Source organism: Glycine max, chromosome 6, assembly GCF_000004515.6.
Source record: "Glycine max cultivar Williams 82 chromosome 6, Glycine_max_v4.0, whole genome shotgun sequence".
NCBI lineage: Eukaryota > Viridiplantae > Streptophyta > Magnoliopsida > Fabales > Fabaceae > Glycine > Glycine max.
In genome coordinates this window covers 4,769,334-4,789,129 of record NC_038242.2, presented here as the reverse complement: position 1 = coordinate 4,789,129, position 19,796 = coordinate 4,769,334, and the positions used below count along the sequence as shown (strand labels likewise).

Sequence of the window (19,796 nt, the reverse complement as noted above, 5' to 3'; positions counted from 1 at the left end):
TAGGAAGCAGGAAAGCTGAGGAAAAATGAAGATTTGTGAGGTGATAAGATTAGTCAGCATTCCATTGATAAAGATATATGACTAGTCAGCAGTAGAAATAAGTTTAGCATTTAGGTTTGAGAATAGTGTCTGATTGATGTGAAATGGAAACTAAATTTAAATTAAAAAAAATAAGTGACCGAAAAAAAAACCAAATTGAGAAAGGAATTATAGAATTTAACAGTTCTACAGACAACCACTTTAGTTGGTTATTACTTACAAGATTTGCAACCAGTAAAATAGTTCCCTTTTCCCATCTAGGAAGCAAATTTTTGTGTAGGACATAAATTAGGCCACACCCTTTCGATTCTGATGGACTCGGACACAGAAGACCCTCTTGGAGGCCCGCCTCAACTGTCTCTCTCTCTCTCCCCACTTGATAATAGAAAACCAGAAAGGGAGAACATAATGTGTGCTGAAGTAGGAAGGGCTGTGGTGAAAATGGCGAAGGAAAGGCAGGATTGTGGTAGAGAGGATATATAGGATCATTTGGTTGGTCAAACCTTTATATCTTGTACCTAATTGAGCCACCTTAGCGTTCTTCATATCGCAGATTGACTTCATCCAAACTTATATAATACAAATCAACTTGGGTTTGATTTCAAAACATTCTTTTCAGCAGCTATACATAAAAGGAGATAAAATCCCAATAGGAATTTTCAACTGTGCAGCTTATTGAAGCAAAATAATCTTCTCACACTATCACATTATTCAGTTTGAAGAAGGCTGGAACGGGGAAAATTTAACTTGAATGTCAATTTTATTTTTGTCTTGCAATGATAATATCGTCCAAAATGTGCAATCCTTTTGCGTCACTTTGTTGCTATATGGAAGGACAAAGCAAACATAAATTACAAAGGCTAAGAAACAGAAGACTGAATTTTGTAACTGGAGGCACACTCATTACAAACATGATACTGCTATTTATATAGAGCTAAAGCATAACAGTGCTCTTAAAAACAAAACAGAAAATATCCCAGTAACATACATCTCTTGGAAGACTTGCTCTGCTAACCATTTATTCAGCAACTAAAACACTATGGCATTTTCCAACACGCTTAATTCTATTCTGTTAATATTCTTCCTTGCTGAAATTTCGTTATCAGATAAAAATGTCAACGGATAATTAAAACAAGTTAAAATGGTTTACGGAATTTCCTCAGTTCTCTGCTCACTCATATAATGAAGGGTGACATGCCGTGTAGTATAGTATACAATTGGTCATACTCTTCAATTCCTTGAAAAATAAATTCGTCTAATACAACACATGAAAATGAACAATTTCTAATCGAGTTAGTTGCACGGGACTGAATAACTACTACCGCATATGCTGTAGTGCCTTTTTTGTTTTGTTTTTAATTCACTTCACTTGTAATGTGCTAAAAATGCTGATTGAGACTACTATGATTACACGGTACGACAAATATCTGTCTAATAGACATTGACTTTAACCTTCCAATACAGCGTCAGATTTCTCCGGGTTTTCATTCAACTCAGCATCATTCATAGTTTCATCCATTTCTGTTTTACTTTCCTCTTTATCCGGAAGAGTCGGTGTTTCATTCTTCTCTTCTAACAGGCTTGAACAGCTTTCTTTTATAGATTCAGATTCTATTTTCATATCTTTATTCTCATTGTCTTCTGAATCTTTAGGCTTGCAGTCTTGAGAGATTGGCGGTGATTTGGAGCCCAAATTTTCACCATGTGACATAGCCTCTGATTTGTTATCTGAATTCGATATTGGCATTTCTGCAATAGGTTGTTCTTGTGTGGGTGTTAGAATTTTGTTAATGTCTTCGCAAAGAGTTTCTAGTGGAGGGAAATTCTTCACTACATTGAGCTCTGCCGGTTCTCTTGCCAAAGAAGTTTGAACTAAATCCATGGAGTCTTCCTCCACTGCCTTGCACATCTGCCAACACAAGAAAGATTGTTGATACAGATACTCAGCAGGATACTAATTATTCCACAACCTCTTTTATTGAATGAAATGAATCTGTCATAAAGCGCAAGGTCATGAAAAGAGAACAATAGCACTTTTACCTCGTTGTAAAGGCGAACTAACTCCAATCGAGTGGGATCACTATCACATTCAGCTGAAATTTCTTCTGAAGCTGCATAAAATGGCAGCACTATAAGTCTCCTGGTCTTTTATTCCCCCCTTTTCAGTTGGGTATGCAGATAGCTACCATCGACGGTAGGAAAGCATCAAGGGGAAAAAAAGGAAAGGAAAGGAAAGGGGGAAGGCCACAATATACAAAATAACATAAAACGACCACATTGATAAAATATCTGGAGATTCTTGCATACTCTGAGGGTATTCCAGTCCAGATTGTTTTTACGTTGTTAGGAACCAAGCCCATATAGTCCCAACAAATGTTAATCGGACAGCAGAGATTCAATTTCTGTGCCACCGTCTTATTCTAATTTTCTACGTGAAATACTCTGGAGTATGCAAGATTTCCTCCATTATCTGATGCAAACTAGGTAACTGTTGTTGTCTGATCTAGACACAAAGCATACAATGAACAAGAACAGAATCATACCTATTGTTTGTACTTGCGGAAGTTGATCAATCATTTGGGTGTCAGTGTCCCCTAATTTATCACCTGGAAAATTAGTAGCCTTGGTTTCACTTTTAAGTTCTTCATTTGTTACTTCATTTGCTTTTGGATCACCCTGCAAATACAGTTCATGAGAAAGAAATGTCAGCCAACCTTTTCAGAGACCAATCATGAATTCTGTATTGTTGTATGATAAACCATTGCTAAAATCTATACATTTTTTGGTATAGACCAAAGGTATCCGTCATTGGAGGCACTCTTGTTCGACCAAGGTAGAACCACTATGTGTGACAAAGCTCTCCCTTTGAATATTTAACGCAAATGCATACCCAAGACTCGAACTCGAGATCTCTGGTTAAGCCAGCTCAAATCTATAATCTAAATGATAACTATGATTAAGGATGTGAATGCAAAATACTTATGGATGACAACAATTGAAAACCTAAGTAAAACATGAAGTTCCAGCAACAAGATAGTGAAAAATGATATAACATGATGGGAAGAAAGTAAAAGGTGATAAATACTTCAGCAGTAAGTATACAAGTAAATATAGAATATCAACAACTTTTTAGCCTTAAAGATAACCATAGAGAACCAATGTACCCAATTGTGGCCTTCCATTATGTGTGATTAACAAAAAATAAATAAAAAGAGTACATAGACATGCATCACTAACAGTCACATCAGTAAAGTAGTGTATACCCAACTTTTTCAGCCATAACGAGCAGTAATGCCAGGAAAATAAGTTCTTAGGTATCTAAAGTTGGGTACGTACAAGGAGGGCATTTTTCCCCTGCTCTTGTGTTTTCTAATAAGTTATTTTGTCATCTTCCATAACCACCAGAAAGAAGGAAAAAAAAACTGCCTGGAGAAATAATTTTGATTAAAAAAACAATGCATCTAGGATCAATTTTTTATCATCTAATTTTTTGAACTTGAATCCTGTCATTCCACAGAGAAGGAAATTATTTAAAAGATTTTATGTGCTATGACACTTACAAAGTATTCTTTCTGGTACTCAGCATTGAGCCCTTTTTCCAAGAGAAGAACTCTTTTTTTTATAAACTCAACCTGTCTTCTCTGCATGTCTCTAAAATGATATAATATGGACGAGTCTTGATATAACTGTGCTTGGTTCCTAGCATCACCAGAACCTTGTGCACCATCAGCTGCAATATCACTCCCACCATTTTCCTTGGATTGATTGTTGGAAACTTCTGCATTTGTCAAATTTGCTCCATTTTGTGCCTGAGAACTAACTTGTCCTGGAACTGGTAAGTTTATAAAGGAAAGATTCAACTCCTGGCATATGACCTCCTGAATCTTCAGATCCTTATCATCAACAATAGCTTGCCACCTTCCATACCCATGCCTTGTATAGAAAGAATTATGTTTAAGGGATACATCAACAAAAAGAATCCACAAAAATTACAACTAGAAAACTACCAACACCCAAAACTAACTATTAAAATCACGTAAAATATAGCTAACATGCAAAAATACAAAGTTGATATTATAATAATAATAGACTTTTTGTTTATGGTATTTAAGTCTACATTTGTTTGTAATCAAACCATATTTAATGGCTAATATCATGCAGTTAGAAGATAGTATTTGTTGCGATGTTCAAGAAAACACCAAGCTTTAATAAAATACATACTTCAAAACCGCACGTAGCAAAACATAATCATGCTCCTCCTTCCATATCTTTGCACCCTTCAAACCTGGATACCGTAATAATATATCATCTGAAAACAATGGAGTTTGAGGATGTTGTGACACAAACTTCACCTGTCATTCCACATCCCAAGAATAAGAAGGCACATTCATCAGCTAGAGGGCATTTAATTTCAAAAACACGCATTCAACTTAAGCCCCTCCCACACGCCCAAAAAAAAAAAAATCTGAACCCTGAAAGAGAGACGGGTTTTTATACTATCAGACATCAACAAACAACAAAGTGTCAAATTATTATAGAAACTAAGCTTTTCACCAAATGAAAGCCTTTAACCATTTCTACATAGGTGAATCACATGGTTCATTGATACGGTAAAATTTTTAGTCAGTTGAACTGAATAGAATCATAAATATAGAAGCATAAAGTTTCATTTTCATTATATATAATTACCAGAACACTTTAAACAAGGGTGTTGGAAAATAATAGAGGAGATTATACTGGCAGCATTTAATAGTTGGGAATGCATCAAGATGCTATCACAATTTTTATAACAATAGTAGTAGAACTCATGAAAAACTTCACGAGATGATACGACAAGCATATTTAAAAAAAGTTACCAAAAACAAATCTGGGTTAAAATATGAGTGTGGAGCAACTAACCACTCAAACGGTTAATTATTTAACCATTCTTTGCAATTGCACATTGCAAACCATTGGAGTGGTAAATTGTCCCTAAACTGGAAATATTTTTTTACCAAGAATTCCTTTCTAAATCTTTTACCAGCCCTCTTATATTGCAGCAAGACTGGGGGAGTAGGTAGATATAATACACTAATGATGAGCAGTTAAAATACAGAAAGTTCATTTAAAACTTACCTTGTCCCTTATCAAGAGCAGGACTGCAATCCTAACAAGTACATCTTGGATTCGGAGTCCTTCTTTTGGAACACCATCTACAGGCAAATTATAAGCACAAAGGAAAAATTAGGAAACTAAGATATAGAAAAGAAAAAGGGAGGGGAAGGAATGAGGGAAGATATACTGATAGCATTTAAGATCCATCACCTGTGAATGTAGCGGAATCAGTTATATCTTCAGCAATATGAGACAAGAAAAGGGTTCCATAGCTGTAACCAAAAATATATAAACATCATATTCACAAACAGAATGACTTTAGGTATGATAAATCACAAGGTAGGAAATAAAATTATTAAACAATGCTAAAAATCTATATCATACTAATACCTTATTTTAACAATTTTTAAAATAGTATAATTGAAAATGGAAAGGGCACAAAGAAAGAAAAGAAAAATAAGAATTAAAAAGCTCACAGCAAACACTAAAAGGAAGAAAAACACATTGCTCATTTGCAAAGGTCGTTGATCCATGAGGGGTATATCATGAAGGATTTACCCAAAGTAATAATAATACCATTTTTTTGCAGCTTTTAACCATCTTTATATATTTTTCATAGGGCCAAAACTTTTTGAAGCAACAAACTGCAACAAAAAGAGAAAGAAAAGGAAAAGAGAAAACAATTCAACATCCCCACACAGTGTCCCCAGACGAAGAGACTAGTTATCTTGTACAATAGTTATATAATTTGTGTTCAAATGGCACAGCAGGGGAGCTGTCATCAAATCCCCCCCCCCCCCCCCTTTTCTAGTAAAAAAGAAAGTTAAGATAAATTTCCAGCCAAAAAATTGTATAAAACATCCTAAATATGGTAACAGATTAAAGAAAAATCATATCAATACTCTTTGATTTCTTCATAAGTCTTCTGTTTCATGCGGGAAGTAAACTCCTTCCAATCAAAATCACCAACCCCAAACCTGTAATAAATAGAGTGAGGTAAACTACATATATGGCCATGTAAAACCCTTCTTCAATTCAATACATAAAGCGTACATGCAGAGAAAGTAACCTCATCAAAATTTGCACAAATGCAGCCCTCTGATTTTGATTAAAACCAAGGACTCTGAATGCTTTTCCTTCACCTTCCATCAGAGGAAGTGGCTCTGTGCTATCTGCTGCTAATAAAATTAAATGAATATTAACATCACAATGAGATAATCTAGGTCCATCATATCATTAAAAACTCAAATTAACTAACACTGATACATACTACGTGCTTTTTTTTTATAAGGCCTTCTAGCAGTTGTAATTCCAGTGGAATTTGAATCACCATCAGTAAGCTCTGCTTCATAATTGTCATCTTCACCATCAGAGCTTACATCTTCCAGACCAGCAAGGTCATCCTCCTCCACGGAAACCATCTGGGAAATCAAGGATAAATTAACCACTCAAGTTGTAGCCTCCCAACCCCAGATACACAAAAACAGACTTTCAAGTTTCAAAATCCTAGATGTCAACATACAAAAACAACAACTAAAGCCTTATCCCACTTGGTGAAGTCGGCTACTTGGATCACACAACGGCCAACGCCATCGGGCACAAAATCCTAGATATCAATATCTAGTTCTAAAAATCATTAGCATGTCATAATATTGAGAGGAAAACAAAAAGGAACAAATTTCATAAGAATGTACCAAGGTAAAAAGCAACATTAGAGAGCAAACAGAATATGCATTGACACAGTTGAATGTAACTTCATAATAACTATAAATGAACAGCAAGAAACAATAATCTTTCTGCAAATTAATAGAATTATAGAAGACAATAGCATGAGTATTAGAATCACATACCGACTTCCGGTTTCGCTTCCCCTTGCCCAAGGCATTAAACTCCTCAACTTTATGCTCTTGATACTTGTCTCTTAACAACTCCTCCCAGAAATGTGTCCTTTCTGAACTGTTAAGTGTCTCCATTGCTCTTTTTTGTGCTGCCTCCTCTGCTGCAGCCTCGGCCTCATCAACATACTCAAAATTTGCAACCTACGTCATAAAATCCACTCAATCAATCAAAAGCATAGCAACCAAAAAAAACCCTGAATGTAAAAAATGATGGTAAATAAATTCAGTGCAGTTATTCGTTGTAATAAAGGCAAAATTGATTGATGTAGCAGGAAAAGGTAATGGAGGCAGAGTACTCCTTCAAAGAAAGAAGTATCACTTTGAAGAACCTTTATTCTAAGAAACAATTAGAAATGATAGTCCTTCCGAATTTAGCCACTCTTAGTGTCATAAGATTCACCATAAAAAGTATACGAGTTAGTTCATTTTTGCAATTATATATTGTTAATACCAATTATTTAAAATTTCGTTTTAATATTCAACAATTTTCAGTTTAGCAAGTTTAAGGAGCTCTAAGCTAAGAGAAAATTCATTTCACAAATATAGCTACAAAAGGAAGAAAAGCAAAGAAATTAATAGTATTCAAAATGATTTTACTTAATTTTTTTCCAAAAAAAAACTATTTCAGTGCAGAGAAGCGCATGATAAAAGCTGCAAAAGCTGAACAATGTATGTACTTCAGGAATAGGATGTGATTAAGAGAGAATATCCACAATGGCTGCAAATTCTGAAGGCAAGCTAGATATATAAACAGTAAATTTAAAATAATCATGACCAATGGATTGCCATAGAATGCTTTCAAAACAAATATATTTGTTCGAAAAGTTTTAAATAGGGACATTTATTACATGTAAATATGGAAAAATAGGTTGCTATAAATTAGGGATTCAGATTGATTCTTTGTATCCATGAGACTCTCTTACCCTATTATGTGATTATAAATAAAGAACATATGTGTGAGTATAATATAATCTACAGTAAACACATAGGTCAATCCAGTTCTTCTTGCCACCAATTTACTTTTGATTGATTTATGTATCTCTGTCCATATACATTTTTTACTATAAAATGATAAATGGCAGTAGAAATCAAGGGCATCTCTCAATTCACTACAAAATAAAGTAAATAAATCGAAGTTGAATAAACATTTAGAGAAGAAAAATGTATATGCAAGATAATATTGCACAGTCAACCTTAAAGGCCTTCAGAAATCCATCTTCATCTTCATCATCCAAAGTGGCCTCTTCATCTCCAACTTGATCACGATCCAGCAATCTGTTATAAAAAAATATACAATAAATAAATTTCTCAAGTATATTCCTATTTATATGTTTGAAGAAAAATGCTTGTATACCTATCAATAGCAGCAGCATCATAATGAATTTGGCGGGATTTGCCGGCTTCATCATTCTCATCTGCAAATAACTCCTTTGAGCCATATCTTATGATGTCATCCAACTCTTCCTACACACAATCGATAGTCAAAAGCTACCATCAAATCTTTTAACAACTGTGTTCAACTGGATATAGATCAAATGTTCAATTTGTTAACTCCTAATGCACATTAGACTTTTAATATTTTAAGACAATATCAATCTCTTGAACAAAATGGCATATGCATCCCAAACTCAATATTCACAAAACAAATACAGGTTTGCAACTTGTACAATTCCTGATATTTTCAAGAATCTGCCCATGCCTTTTTTTGGGGGAGTTCAGTAAATAGTTACTATACTACAGGAATTAACTTTGTTGGGTATGCCTACTTTGTTAATGTACCTTTATCACTTCTTTTATCATCTTTTTCAGGAATATATGCCTTATCCCTCACTTTTAGTTCTTTTCCAATCGTAATTAATGTTGCCTTAACAACAAAACTACTAACTATCATCAGCTTCTACAACATAAGCTTTTACTTGCGAAAAAGTAATTATTTACCTGGTTGATATTTTGAGCCTTTAGCCTCCCTACAACTAGGTGTTCTAAAACCATTTTCTTCTTAGTCATCTGCATCATCCTTTCTTCAATAGTTCCTCGTGTTATAAGCCTATAAATTAACACCTACAATAACAAAACCATTATAACATTTAAAATCAATAATATTAATCAGCGCTACAATTACATGACAATGAAAAATTTCAAACCTTGTTAGTTTGTCCAAGTCGATGAGCTCTAGCCATTGCTTGTAAATCAGCATGAGGATTCCAATCACTACAGAATAGTGATTTGATCAATGAGTTAAAAGAAATATAGGATAAAATTATACAAAAAAAAAGATTAATCTTTCAGCATCATATGGATTGTCCGCAACAAAAAAAAGGAATATGATGAGGATCCCCCATTGTTTAACTTCAGCACAGATGTCAATGAGTATACTTCCTCACACTATTGCATATGACTGAATGAGTATAACATTTTATCCAAGCATTCTGCATGTGCTCATAGTCATCAATCAAAGTAGAAAATGCCAATTTAAGTTCTTCTTTATTATATTTAACTGACAGTAAAACTTGTTTCAGGGTATATATTTTCATCACATTATTATTCTAGAAGAAAAAGAAAATCAGAGGTATTTAATGGTTCACCTATCATATATAATAACTGTGTCAGCAGTTGCAAGGTTTATCCCCAGCCCCCCAGCTCTAGTAGAAAGAAGAAAGCAAAATCTTGAAGAATTTTTGGCGTTGAATCGATCTATCCGAACTTGTCTTTCAGCTCCACCAACCTTGCCATCAATCCTTTCATACTGCCAATTCTAGTTTTTTTTTTAAAAAAAAAAGAAACGAAAAGCAAGGTGAATATTATACTGAAGCAATCAACTTCAGAAACCATTGTGTCGATAACAAAGAATAACCTCACAATACCTTGTACGCACAGTAATCTTCAAGCAAGTCCAGCATGTGCTGAAATTGGGAATATATGAGGACTCTATGTCCTTGCTCTCTAAGCTTCACCATCATCTTGTCCAGCAATTGCAACTTCCCCGATGATTCCAGCAGCTGTCTGCCAAATGGAAAAATGGAGTAAATCAATAACAACATTGATTAAATCCAAGTATAGTACAAATTATACCAAAATAATGCCTTCCAACATGATACCCAAATATTTCATTTTAGTTACAAGTTACATCTAAAAAAAGCTAACAATTTTCAATAGTAAAAAAACAGAAACAAGATTTAGCACCAAATAAACAGAACCCAGCATTTCTAGCAAAAAACCATAAATAATGCCACTCTAAAATAATGACACAAGAGCTTACTTGAATGCTTCTTTTGCGTCATCAATATCTGGTTCAACTCCTTCTAACATGTAAGGATGACAACAGAGCTTACGCAGTTCCATAACAACATTGATAAGAGAAATCTGATTCAAATGAAAAAATATATAAATATAAAACATGATGACATCAATACTGTTAAGATGTTTCGGCTCTTATGAACCTAAGATTAAGAATAATAAACCAAAAAGTCAGTTCATTCAAGCATCAATCTTACCTGTGCACCACCACGACGAGTTAATATCTGATAATTGCGAGTCAAAATTGCCTTATAATATTCTTTCTGTTTGCTGCTCAATTCAATACGTAGAATAAGCTCCTTTTTAGGAGGTAGCTCCTTCATGACATCTTTCTTCACTCCTGCAGAGACATTAAAAATTTGAATCCACAACTGAGCATTCAGCAATACACATTTCTATAAACAAATTACCACCTACTTAGTTTATTTATAATCGGAACAACAAAACCATTTAATAACCAGGCCTCTGAGAGCTCTCTTGCAATTTCAATTAATGCAAAAATTAAAATTTAAAACCACCAAATCATGCACTTAAATTTAGAGGCCTAGCATTACATTAAACCAAACAATCTTAATATCCTTCAGCAATTAAATACTAATGGACCAATTCCAATATTTATCATTCAAACAACCACCAATCACTTTTCTTCCAGTTGAGATATAGATAAACATCCTATGCGCAATTATGCATAACAAGATCAACAACTTCCATTTCACTCCAGAATGATTGCAGAGACCAGAACTTCTACAAGAACAACTTAAGAGTACACAGATTGAGAAAGGAGGATCAACATTTTAAAAATTGACCTAGCACAAAAGAACAGCACATCAGAAACAGTCTAGTCACTTGCTTAATATTGACTGAGAAGCTTGATGCAATATATGCTCCTAAAGTGAATATTAAACAAAATTCTTGGATATGTTCTTTATAAGAAAGACTTCTTGACGTCCAAAGATCTGGTAAATTTGACAAATTGCAATGAAGTATCACAAAATCTGATTTTTACCACCAGCAGCAAGAATACCAAGTTGTTCATTGTTCAAGCTAAAAACATATACAGGCAACACAAAATTAGCATAAGAAATAATTAAGATACATACTTCGCAGGAGATGTGGGGCCAACATTTTATGAAGCCTTGAAATCTGTTCCTCTTGATTGATATCCTTAAACTCTTCCTGAAACTCCTCTAAACTTCCAAACTACCAGTATTAAAAAAAAACTCCATAAGATACTCTTGAGTCTTGACCTTCATCAGCAAATTCAATAACTTTAAAATATGGCTTATCTTATAGAACATTCCTCATACTAACCTTCCCAGCATCAAGGAAGTGCATAAGCATAAAAAGTTCATCCAAGTTGTTCTGAAATGATCAGAAAAACTGCCATTAGTACTTTTCAACTTCCAATAGATGCAACCACAATTCAAATCAATAATGTATGTGCATTAGAAGGTGCAAAGTGTACCAGAAAAGTTTCCATATGAAACTAAAATGATAATATTACAATACATTACATATGAAAAAATACTATATATTATAACTATTGGCAAATACACACACATATACTGGAGCGAAAATTTCCCAGTTAAGGCAACAAAACTATATGCTTAGCATTGATGGTACAATCAAGGTAACAAAAAATCTCATGTTGGATATATTAGAAAACCTAAATACATGTTTTTTTAGGGAAATATATGTGCAATTCAACAATCCTCTAACAATTTTACAACCCAAGGAAAATGGAAATATTAGACAATAACCACCACACAATTTTCCAAACAAAATCCAGCCAGCAAGTGCACGAAACAAAAACATGATTCAATTAATCAATAAAAAAAATTAGGGCATAATCCAACAATAAACCACTATGACAATTTGAAGTGAACCTGAAGAGGAGTTCCTGTCAAGAGAACACGATGTCTGCTAGAATATTGCTTCAATGAAGAAAATAATTTTGAATCCTTATTTTTGAGACGGTGACCTTCATCAACTATCTACATACACGTACATACAGATGTCAGGCTAACAGCGTTACAAAGAAACCAGAAATGAGAATAGCATGTAATAGAGGCAACTGGCACACTAATATATTATCATGCTTTGCTAATATAATGGTAAGTAGAATCATACCATGCACTCCCATTTTATAGGTTTTAGTGATGCTGTGTCAAAGTTGATCATTTCATATGATGTCAAAAGAACATCAAACTTAATCCTGTCTTGCTTGCTTTCACTAATTAAATGACCAGATTTCTTTTTCTTGATCTTCTTCTGTTTCTTTGGAAAGTAAAATTCATACTCTCTTATAACACTACGAGCTTGGGCAGATCCAACATACATTAGCTGTAGAAAAAAAAACATATAATTAAAAGAGTAACTACCTAAGACATATTACAGAGAAATTTCTGTCTGCATACCACATTCATATGAGGTGCCCATGTGGCGAATTCACGTTCCCAGTTTCGCAAAGTTGAAAGTGGAGCAACCACCAGATGTGGAGAGACACCCTCTTTAAAAAGTGATGCTAAGAAAGCAATACTTTGTATGGTTTTTCCTGCAAGTGAAAAACTCAGCCATCATGGTACAATAATATACTTCTCCAGAAATTCCAAATCAAGGGCAGAGGGAGGGAAGACAAATAGTAAAAGAAGGGTATAAATCCTATTGGGAAAAACCCAAGTCTCACATTGGCTAGAGATAAGGCCAAGATAGAGTATATAAGTGGGGGGCAACCCTCACCCTATGAGCAAGCTTTTGGGGTTGAGTTAGACCCAAACCCACATTCTAAGAAATCCAATGGGACTTCTTCAGCTCACAAGGATCAAAGTGCTTTAATTGAAAGGTTTGGTTAAGTACCACTATAAACCCTCATTGTTACAAACCCAAAGCAAAGAATGAAATGACAGAACACTTATTAACATTTAACAAGAACAAGAAAAAATCTGTTCTCCAAGGATTTCCCCTTCTACAACCGAGCCACTGCTCTATTCTCTCGAATGCTTTTTTTATCTCAATGCCCCCCTCTCAACTGGAGTAGAGCTCCATCCCCCTGAACTTTTAATAATAAGAGTGGGAATAGATAGATAAAGAAAAAGAGAGAGAACCAGAGACTACATACCAAGTCCCATTTCATCAGCAAGTATAACATGAGTCTGCTTGGACCAAGAGAATCGTAAGAAGTTCAAGCCTTCAAGCTGATATGGATGTAATGTACCTTCAATAACGTAAAAAGGAAATCAAGTAATCTAGATCACCCAAAATTCAAAATCTAAAAAAAATAAACATAAAACATAATATTTCCAGAAGAATAAATAAGTTACAATAACATACCACCTGAAAGAAACTCAGGGCTTTGTTCATAATGTTGAAATTCTTTCTGCTGTTTCTTCAATTCAGCATCATCCTTAACACTGTTTTTTTGTTTACCAGAGGAAAACTTGCTGGATCTAGACCGCAATCTATTGAATCTTTCGATTTCTGGCTGAAATGCAGAAATATCTGACTCAAACTCCCAATAGCATTCATCATATGGAAGCTCCTTCCACTTCACAAGATATTCCCTCTCATCATCATCACCCCTGTACCATTTAAACATGTTCGATAAAAAATGTGCACTTGTCAAAAAATTTAGAGGGAAAAATAGGACAAAGATAAAGCTAACTGTTAAGCCACTAGGTTGCACATAGCACTGTCACCATTTTCTCATAATCCATTACTACAAAAAAATTACTGGAGAAAAAGAGGAGGTGGAAAAATACAATCAGAAATTGAAGATATCCTCCAAAACATATACCAAACTTCAGTAGATGGCAATTTCATGTGAGAGTGAGAAGAATACATATTGACCATTAGATCTTACTGCAAAAGGTTAAGATTAAAACAACCAAGTCGTGTAAGTTTTTTAAAGTCACATGACCTTTTTAATTGGTCACAATACACACACACACAGGGTGTATCAAGTGAGAGGAGTAAATTTGAACCATACATAGATTGTTAGAAATAGAAGTTATTTAATAATCACATGACCATTTAAATTTCTTCCTCTCACCCTCAACCATATATATATAATGCGCACACCAAAAGTCAAGAATGATAGTTTGAATCCGACCTAACACAAGTTACACAACACACCAGCATTACTAGAATTCCTGTTAATCTTTCTAATTGTCACCCAAAATACCTGCAGGCAAGTATTCGATCAACTGTAGTCCATTCGGGTCGAATGGCAACAAAGTCTTCATCAGAAGTATTGACAGATGCCATTTTTTGATGAAAGTTATTCACCTTGGTCTTTAGACGAGGATGAGTCTTAAATGCTTTCAGAAACTCTTTCTCCGGCACCCTAAAGAAAAGAAAGAATATGTAGCAGGTAAATAGAACATAGCAAAAATAACAAAATGATTGAAAGAAAATAAAAATATATAATACTAATACTGAAAATAAAAAATAGGGAGTGAATGCATAAATAGATAGAGCAAAAGAGAGGAATGGAAAGTACACATAATAAACATCCAGAAGGTTTACTAGACAGTATGGAAAGGTGCAACATGATAAAAGATAAGTTCCTACAAATTTACCACGTGCAATGCAAATAGGATAGGCCCTTCCACTTAACGAGGTATTGTTTGACAAAAATTTGCTTTGACCCTAATTTTGTGGCATCATTGTCAGCAGCAGTAGTAGGCCGCATCTCACAATCTAATATCTTATCAATATCATTAAGTGGGCTAACCTGCAAAATATATTATATATATATATATATACACAAATATATACACATATATAAGTATTGGCTATCACTAAACCAGAAATCTATTACAAGTATTGCTGGTACAAAATATGAACACTCACACATTCAGGGCACCTCCAATTGTCTGGAAGGGGACCTTTAAGGGGTGGAAGTAAACACTTAGGATGGTAAGCATATGTGCACGTTCCACAGCTCACAAGATTTTCATTTTCTCCACAGGCTTGACATAAATTCTCTTTCTATTGAGAAGGATGGAAAAATCAAAACAAGGAAAGGGGGTTTAGTGTAAAGCAATTACACCAAATCTATAAAGAAGCCAATTATACCAAAAATATTACATATACATCATTTACAGATTACAGATAAAATGCAAACTAGCTTCAACTGTTATTACTAACAAGAATAATAGAACCCTTAATGCATACATAAGTAACATAACATAAAACCTTTATTTTTTATCATTGAATGAAGGAAGAAAATTTTGTTAGAGAGTAGAAAGAGAAAACTACAAGATAACAACCTCATCAGAGAAACAAATGAATAAAAAAATCAAGGGAAAAAAAAGAAAAACATGTTATGTAAATATAAATATAAATAAGAAAAAATGGTTAGATAGTTAGTCAACGACCTTAGATTAGATTTCATAGTTGTTGGGTAGCTGCCTATAAATAAAGTAGGGTAGTTGTATTTTAGACAAACTGAAACGATAATCAAAAAGTGCAGTGAACAGTTTCTCTGATCTCTCTCTCTCTCTCTCTCTCTCTCTATTCTCCTTTCTTTCTCGTTCCTTCTCTGTCTTTCTGTTTCCTTCTCTTTTCCACCTAAATTCCATATGGGTAATAGGGATCCTGTTTTTATAGTAAATTTTCAAATGAGTTTTTGATTACTTTGGGGATTGAACCGAAATTCTCTTCCTCTTACCATCCCATTTGAAATTCATGACCCTTGAGGTAAAGGGTCCTCTTTTGGGAGGGGAATTGTCATGTAAATATAAATAGGAAAAGACTGTTAATTAGTCAGCTACTGTTAGATGGGATTTCATAGTTGTTGGGTAGCTTCCAAAGTGCCTTATAAATAAAGTAGGGCTGTTGTATTTTAGACAGACAGAAATGATAATCAAGAAGTGCAGTGCACAGATTCTCTGGTCTCTTATTCTATTCTCTCTCCATCGTCTGTTCTGTTATTCTTCTATCTTCCCCTCTTTCTTTCTCTTTCCTTCTCTGTCTTTCTGTTTCTTTCTCTTTCCTGCCTAAATTCTATATTAGTACCAAGTAAGCAAGGGCTGCAAATCTATTTTAATATCCGACAAAGAAACTCCTTAATTCTAAAATAGCCATAATCAAAACATTACAAAGAAGCTAAGAAGACAACTAAATTTTATTTCTTCAAATGGGTTAAATGAATCTATGTATGTAGCAAAATAAGTTGTATCCAGTGTAATGAACAGCACGTCTTGTTAGGAAGTCCCACATCGCCTGCCTCAGTTCTTGGGATGCAGCTTATATATCTGTTGGACAACTTCACTTAGTGCCAATTGATTTTAAGTTGAAATCTAACACGTCTAACACAGGAAAGAAGCTAGAAGGGACCGACACCTTATTTCTGCAATTATATATCTATATCTATATCTATACCACCAAGCGCATGGATCAATTGATGTGGGGTTGTTCCAACTTAACCAGATGTCTCAAGTTTAAGTTTTGGGTATATATAACTGTGTTAAGTGAGAGTTTTGACATCCATAATGGTTCTACCCAACTCGGCCAAGATTGTCTCTCGTGGAGGATACCTATGGTCTAAACAAAAAAAAATACACACATATATAGTCCCCCATATACTGCAACGCCGTTGCTAACAGTGATTTTTACTACGAAATATGAAAATATGAATTTTTACTAAGCTGCTTGAGTATTGAATTTATAAGGTAATTAATGGCCAATAGTCAACTATTTCACTGCTTTCTCTTTTCCTAGTATTAATGCCCTACTTTGAAGAAGTGTGTGCTTACTGACACCTCTACCTCAAGACTATGAAGCTCCCTAGCGCCTTAAGGGTGCTTTCCCTTCACTACCTTGGCCATATCAAAGTTCTTGTATCTGTATTAGAATGTTCGAGGGGAAAATATGCCCCTCCACACTTGTCACCAATCAAAAGTTAGTCAGAGATGTCTACATTCTTAAAAAATTTAAAACTTACCAAATATCAACATCTAAAATTAGACTGGAAATTCCAATACATGGGAACAACACAAACAAGTATGAGTTTCTTTTGTTGCAGAAAATATCACCTATCAGTCACCATCTAAAGCACTGAGCTGTCCAGTGAACACTATACGAAAATAAGTATAACAAGCCCAAATGAAAATCATTAAAGCAAAAAGGAAGTAGCATACCGCATCACTTCTCTCTATCCTCTCTATCTTTTCCTGAGTTGTCCCTGAGTTTCTTGGCAATAGATCAGCATCGTCATCTGAATCATCAAGATTATAAATAGGCCTGCGATCTGATCTTACACGAAGCCTCTCCACCAAGCTACTCATGTTCTGCTAAAATGATAGAAATCCTGAAGGAAACAAGAAGAAGAAAGGATTATGTGTTGATTCTATCAACCAAACCTTCTATAGAATGACAATTTTCGTAATGAACAAAGAATCTTCCAAGGGGGGGAAATCACAGCAGACTAGGTTAACATTTGCCCACGAAATAACTTTATAATCAGAAACAAAGGGATCAAAATCCCAGAAGCCCCAAGTCCAAGGATAAAATTATTATCCTTTGATATCTTTTCTTACAAAAAGAATGCTTTACCCACATAATGACGACAAAGCTGTTGCTTGGAAATATAAATAAACTAAATAAATGCATATGTTTTTAAATGCCTTAGATGCAGCTGTATGAAAGATATGCTGGGAATAAATTTTAAAAGGAATTACCCAATGCTTGCAGAAATAAACTTTTTAGTCCTTGGACATAAAATAAGTGGATTCGAATTGGTTTAATTTAGTAGAAACCTAGATCACTGATTTCTGTTTCCAGGAGATGTTTAATTATTTTGCATGAGTAGTACTCGAGAAAGCTCCAGAACCCCACCATAGGAGAGGAGATGACTTTAGGTTGGCTGTAAGTTTTAATAGTTGAAACATCAACTCAGTCAGAACTAAGAAGGCAGATTAGCCTGGTCTCCGTTGAATGCTTTTGGGCTAGGTCTCGTGAACAGTAGGTGAGACTTGGTTACAAGAACAGATACATATTAAGTAAAAAAAAAACTTTCATTGAAAGAAAAGAAATATATAAGCAAAATACCGAAAATCGTTCAAATCAAAAACTCCAAGGAACATTGCAAACTCAACAACTTAAACACAACTACAAAACTGAAAAAAAAAATAGAAAACATCATACAAAACAATGTGCGTATAATTCCGCACACAATTCGCCACTGAACCAACGAAGTAACACGAGAAGAACGAGAACCTATCGTTAATTCGAGGCGAAGAAGCAAGGCATCGCCTACATACAAAACACTTGCAATTTACGAAAGCAAAACAGAAACCCTAGATTGGTCAAAACCCCTCCACCATTGCCGGAATGGTTACGAGAGCGATTCGCGAGCTAATCGGCGATTTGAGGAGCTATGAGTGATCGAAGTGAAGTGTGAAACAGAAATTCGGAGTGAGATGTACCGTAGATTGCGGGATTTTCCGGCGATCTGGAAAAAGGGGAGTTTCGGAAATTCGCGGGAACCGAAACCTGAGAACTGAGGAAAAGAAAGAGAAGAGAAAAAAATGAAAGTGAATAAATAAAAAAGAGGCGGTGAGAGGAGAGAAAGAGGGATAGGCTATGCTATGGACTCACCACACCAGGACAGTGACGAGATTTAACAGCCGGACCGAACCTGTTTATATCGAAAATTTGGAATTTGGAATAACTAACACAAGCACTGAAATTTTAGTGGTGATTAACGTGATACGATTATTAAAAAAATTGGTAGACGAAAGCACACTTGCAATCTTTTTTCTAGAATAAAAATATAATAAAATTACTAAATTAGCCATTGATATTTAAAAATACAAAATTACAATCCTTGCAGCTAGGTTTTTTTTCACTTCTTGTCCTTGAAACATTTTTTTTACATGATATCAATACGAAATTATTTCTGTCAAAATCCATGATTAATAAAAACATGATATATTTTTTTCAATTTTTTTTGTAAATTATGTAATATGTAATATAAGTAAAATTAATTAAAATTTGATAATAGTATAAAAAAATTGTATACTTTTTTATAAAATTTAATTAAATTATGTGTATTTTTTGTGTGCATTGACTTCTAATCATATATTTAATATGCATGATAAATTTGTCAAATTTTATAATATTTATTTGAAAAGTTATATTTCAAATATTTTTATTAGTTAGTGTATAAATATCTTTATGATATAAGTGTATAAAAATTAAAATATGGAAGAAAAAAAAAGTTTATAAATATGTAAGTATTCAGTATTACATTCAGCAATATGTTATGCAGGAAGTTTATAATGATTCACAAGTAGACCAGTCTTTTTATGAATAAAATGGGAAAAAATAATCCTAGAAACAATTAAGGTCCACGAAAAAACATAGTTGAAGAAATATCTGTCAAGGTGCCAACACGATATTATATAAGAAGAAAGGAATAAAATAAAAAAATCATACTTTATCGCTGAAGTAGGTGACACAAAT

The 19,796-nt window shown here is 34.1% G+C and overlaps 1 protein-coding gene across 3 annotated transcripts; it reads right to left on the bottom strand.

The window, feature by feature from the left end:
* Positions 1-1,246: 1,246 nt before the first annotated feature.
* Positions 1,247-19,040, bottom strand: LOC100804203 (CHD3-type chromatin-remodeling factor PICKLE). Of its 3 annotated transcripts, none has more exons than XM_014777304.2 (32): positions 18,930-19,033; positions 18,758-18,831; positions 17,471-17,640; positions 15,180-15,317; positions 14,906-15,060; positions 14,509-14,670; positions 13,659-13,906; positions 13,447-13,542; positions 12,746-12,882; positions 12,459-12,671; positions 12,215-12,322; positions 11,640-11,690; positions 11,429-11,528; positions 10,526-10,668; positions 10,291-10,394; positions 9,896-10,034; positions 9,617-9,786; positions 9,176-9,242; positions 8,970-9,092; positions 8,386-8,495; positions 8,225-8,306; positions 6,984-7,172; positions 6,404-6,554; positions 6,203-6,311; positions 6,036-6,110; positions 5,344-5,405; positions 5,155-5,231; positions 4,261-4,391; positions 3,600-3,972; positions 2,583-2,715; positions 2,080-2,150; positions 1,247-1,948 (listed from the first exon to the last, which is right to left on the bottom strand). In XM_014777304.2, the coding sequence occupies exons 3-32, from the start codon at positions 17,615-17,617 to the stop codon at positions 1,487-1,489; spliced, it is 4,326 nt and encodes a 1,441-aa protein (XP_014632790.1). In that variant the 5' UTR covers positions 17,618-17,640; positions 18,758-18,831; positions 18,930-19,033; the 3' UTR covers positions 1,247-1,486. The 3 variants fall into 3 exon arrangements, 2 of the variants coding, with proteins under 2 accessions (XP_014632790.1, XP_014632791.1); XM_014777305.2 differs by having other exon boundaries at positions 6,203-6,308; positions 18,930-19,032; XR_001388987.3 differs by lacking the exons at positions 1,247-1,948; positions 2,080-2,150 and adding an exon at positions 2,817-2,978 and having other exon boundaries at positions 18,930-19,040.
* Between the last annotated feature and the right edge of the window lie 756 nt (positions 19,041-19,796).

Coding starts and splice junctions, on each gene's coding strand:
- LOC100804203 (XM_014777304.2), bottom strand. CDS start 17,617: ATGAGTAGCTTGGTGGAGAGGCTTCGTGTAAGATCAGATCGCAGGCCT. Junction 12,883..13,446: donor TGCTGATGAAATGGGACTTG/GTATGTAGTCTC, acceptor TTTCACTTGCAG/GAAAAACCATACAAAGTATT. Junction 2,716..3,599: donor AGTACCAGAAAGAATACTTT/GTAAGTGTCATA, acceptor CTGTATTTGCAG/GGTGATCCAAAAGCAAATGA.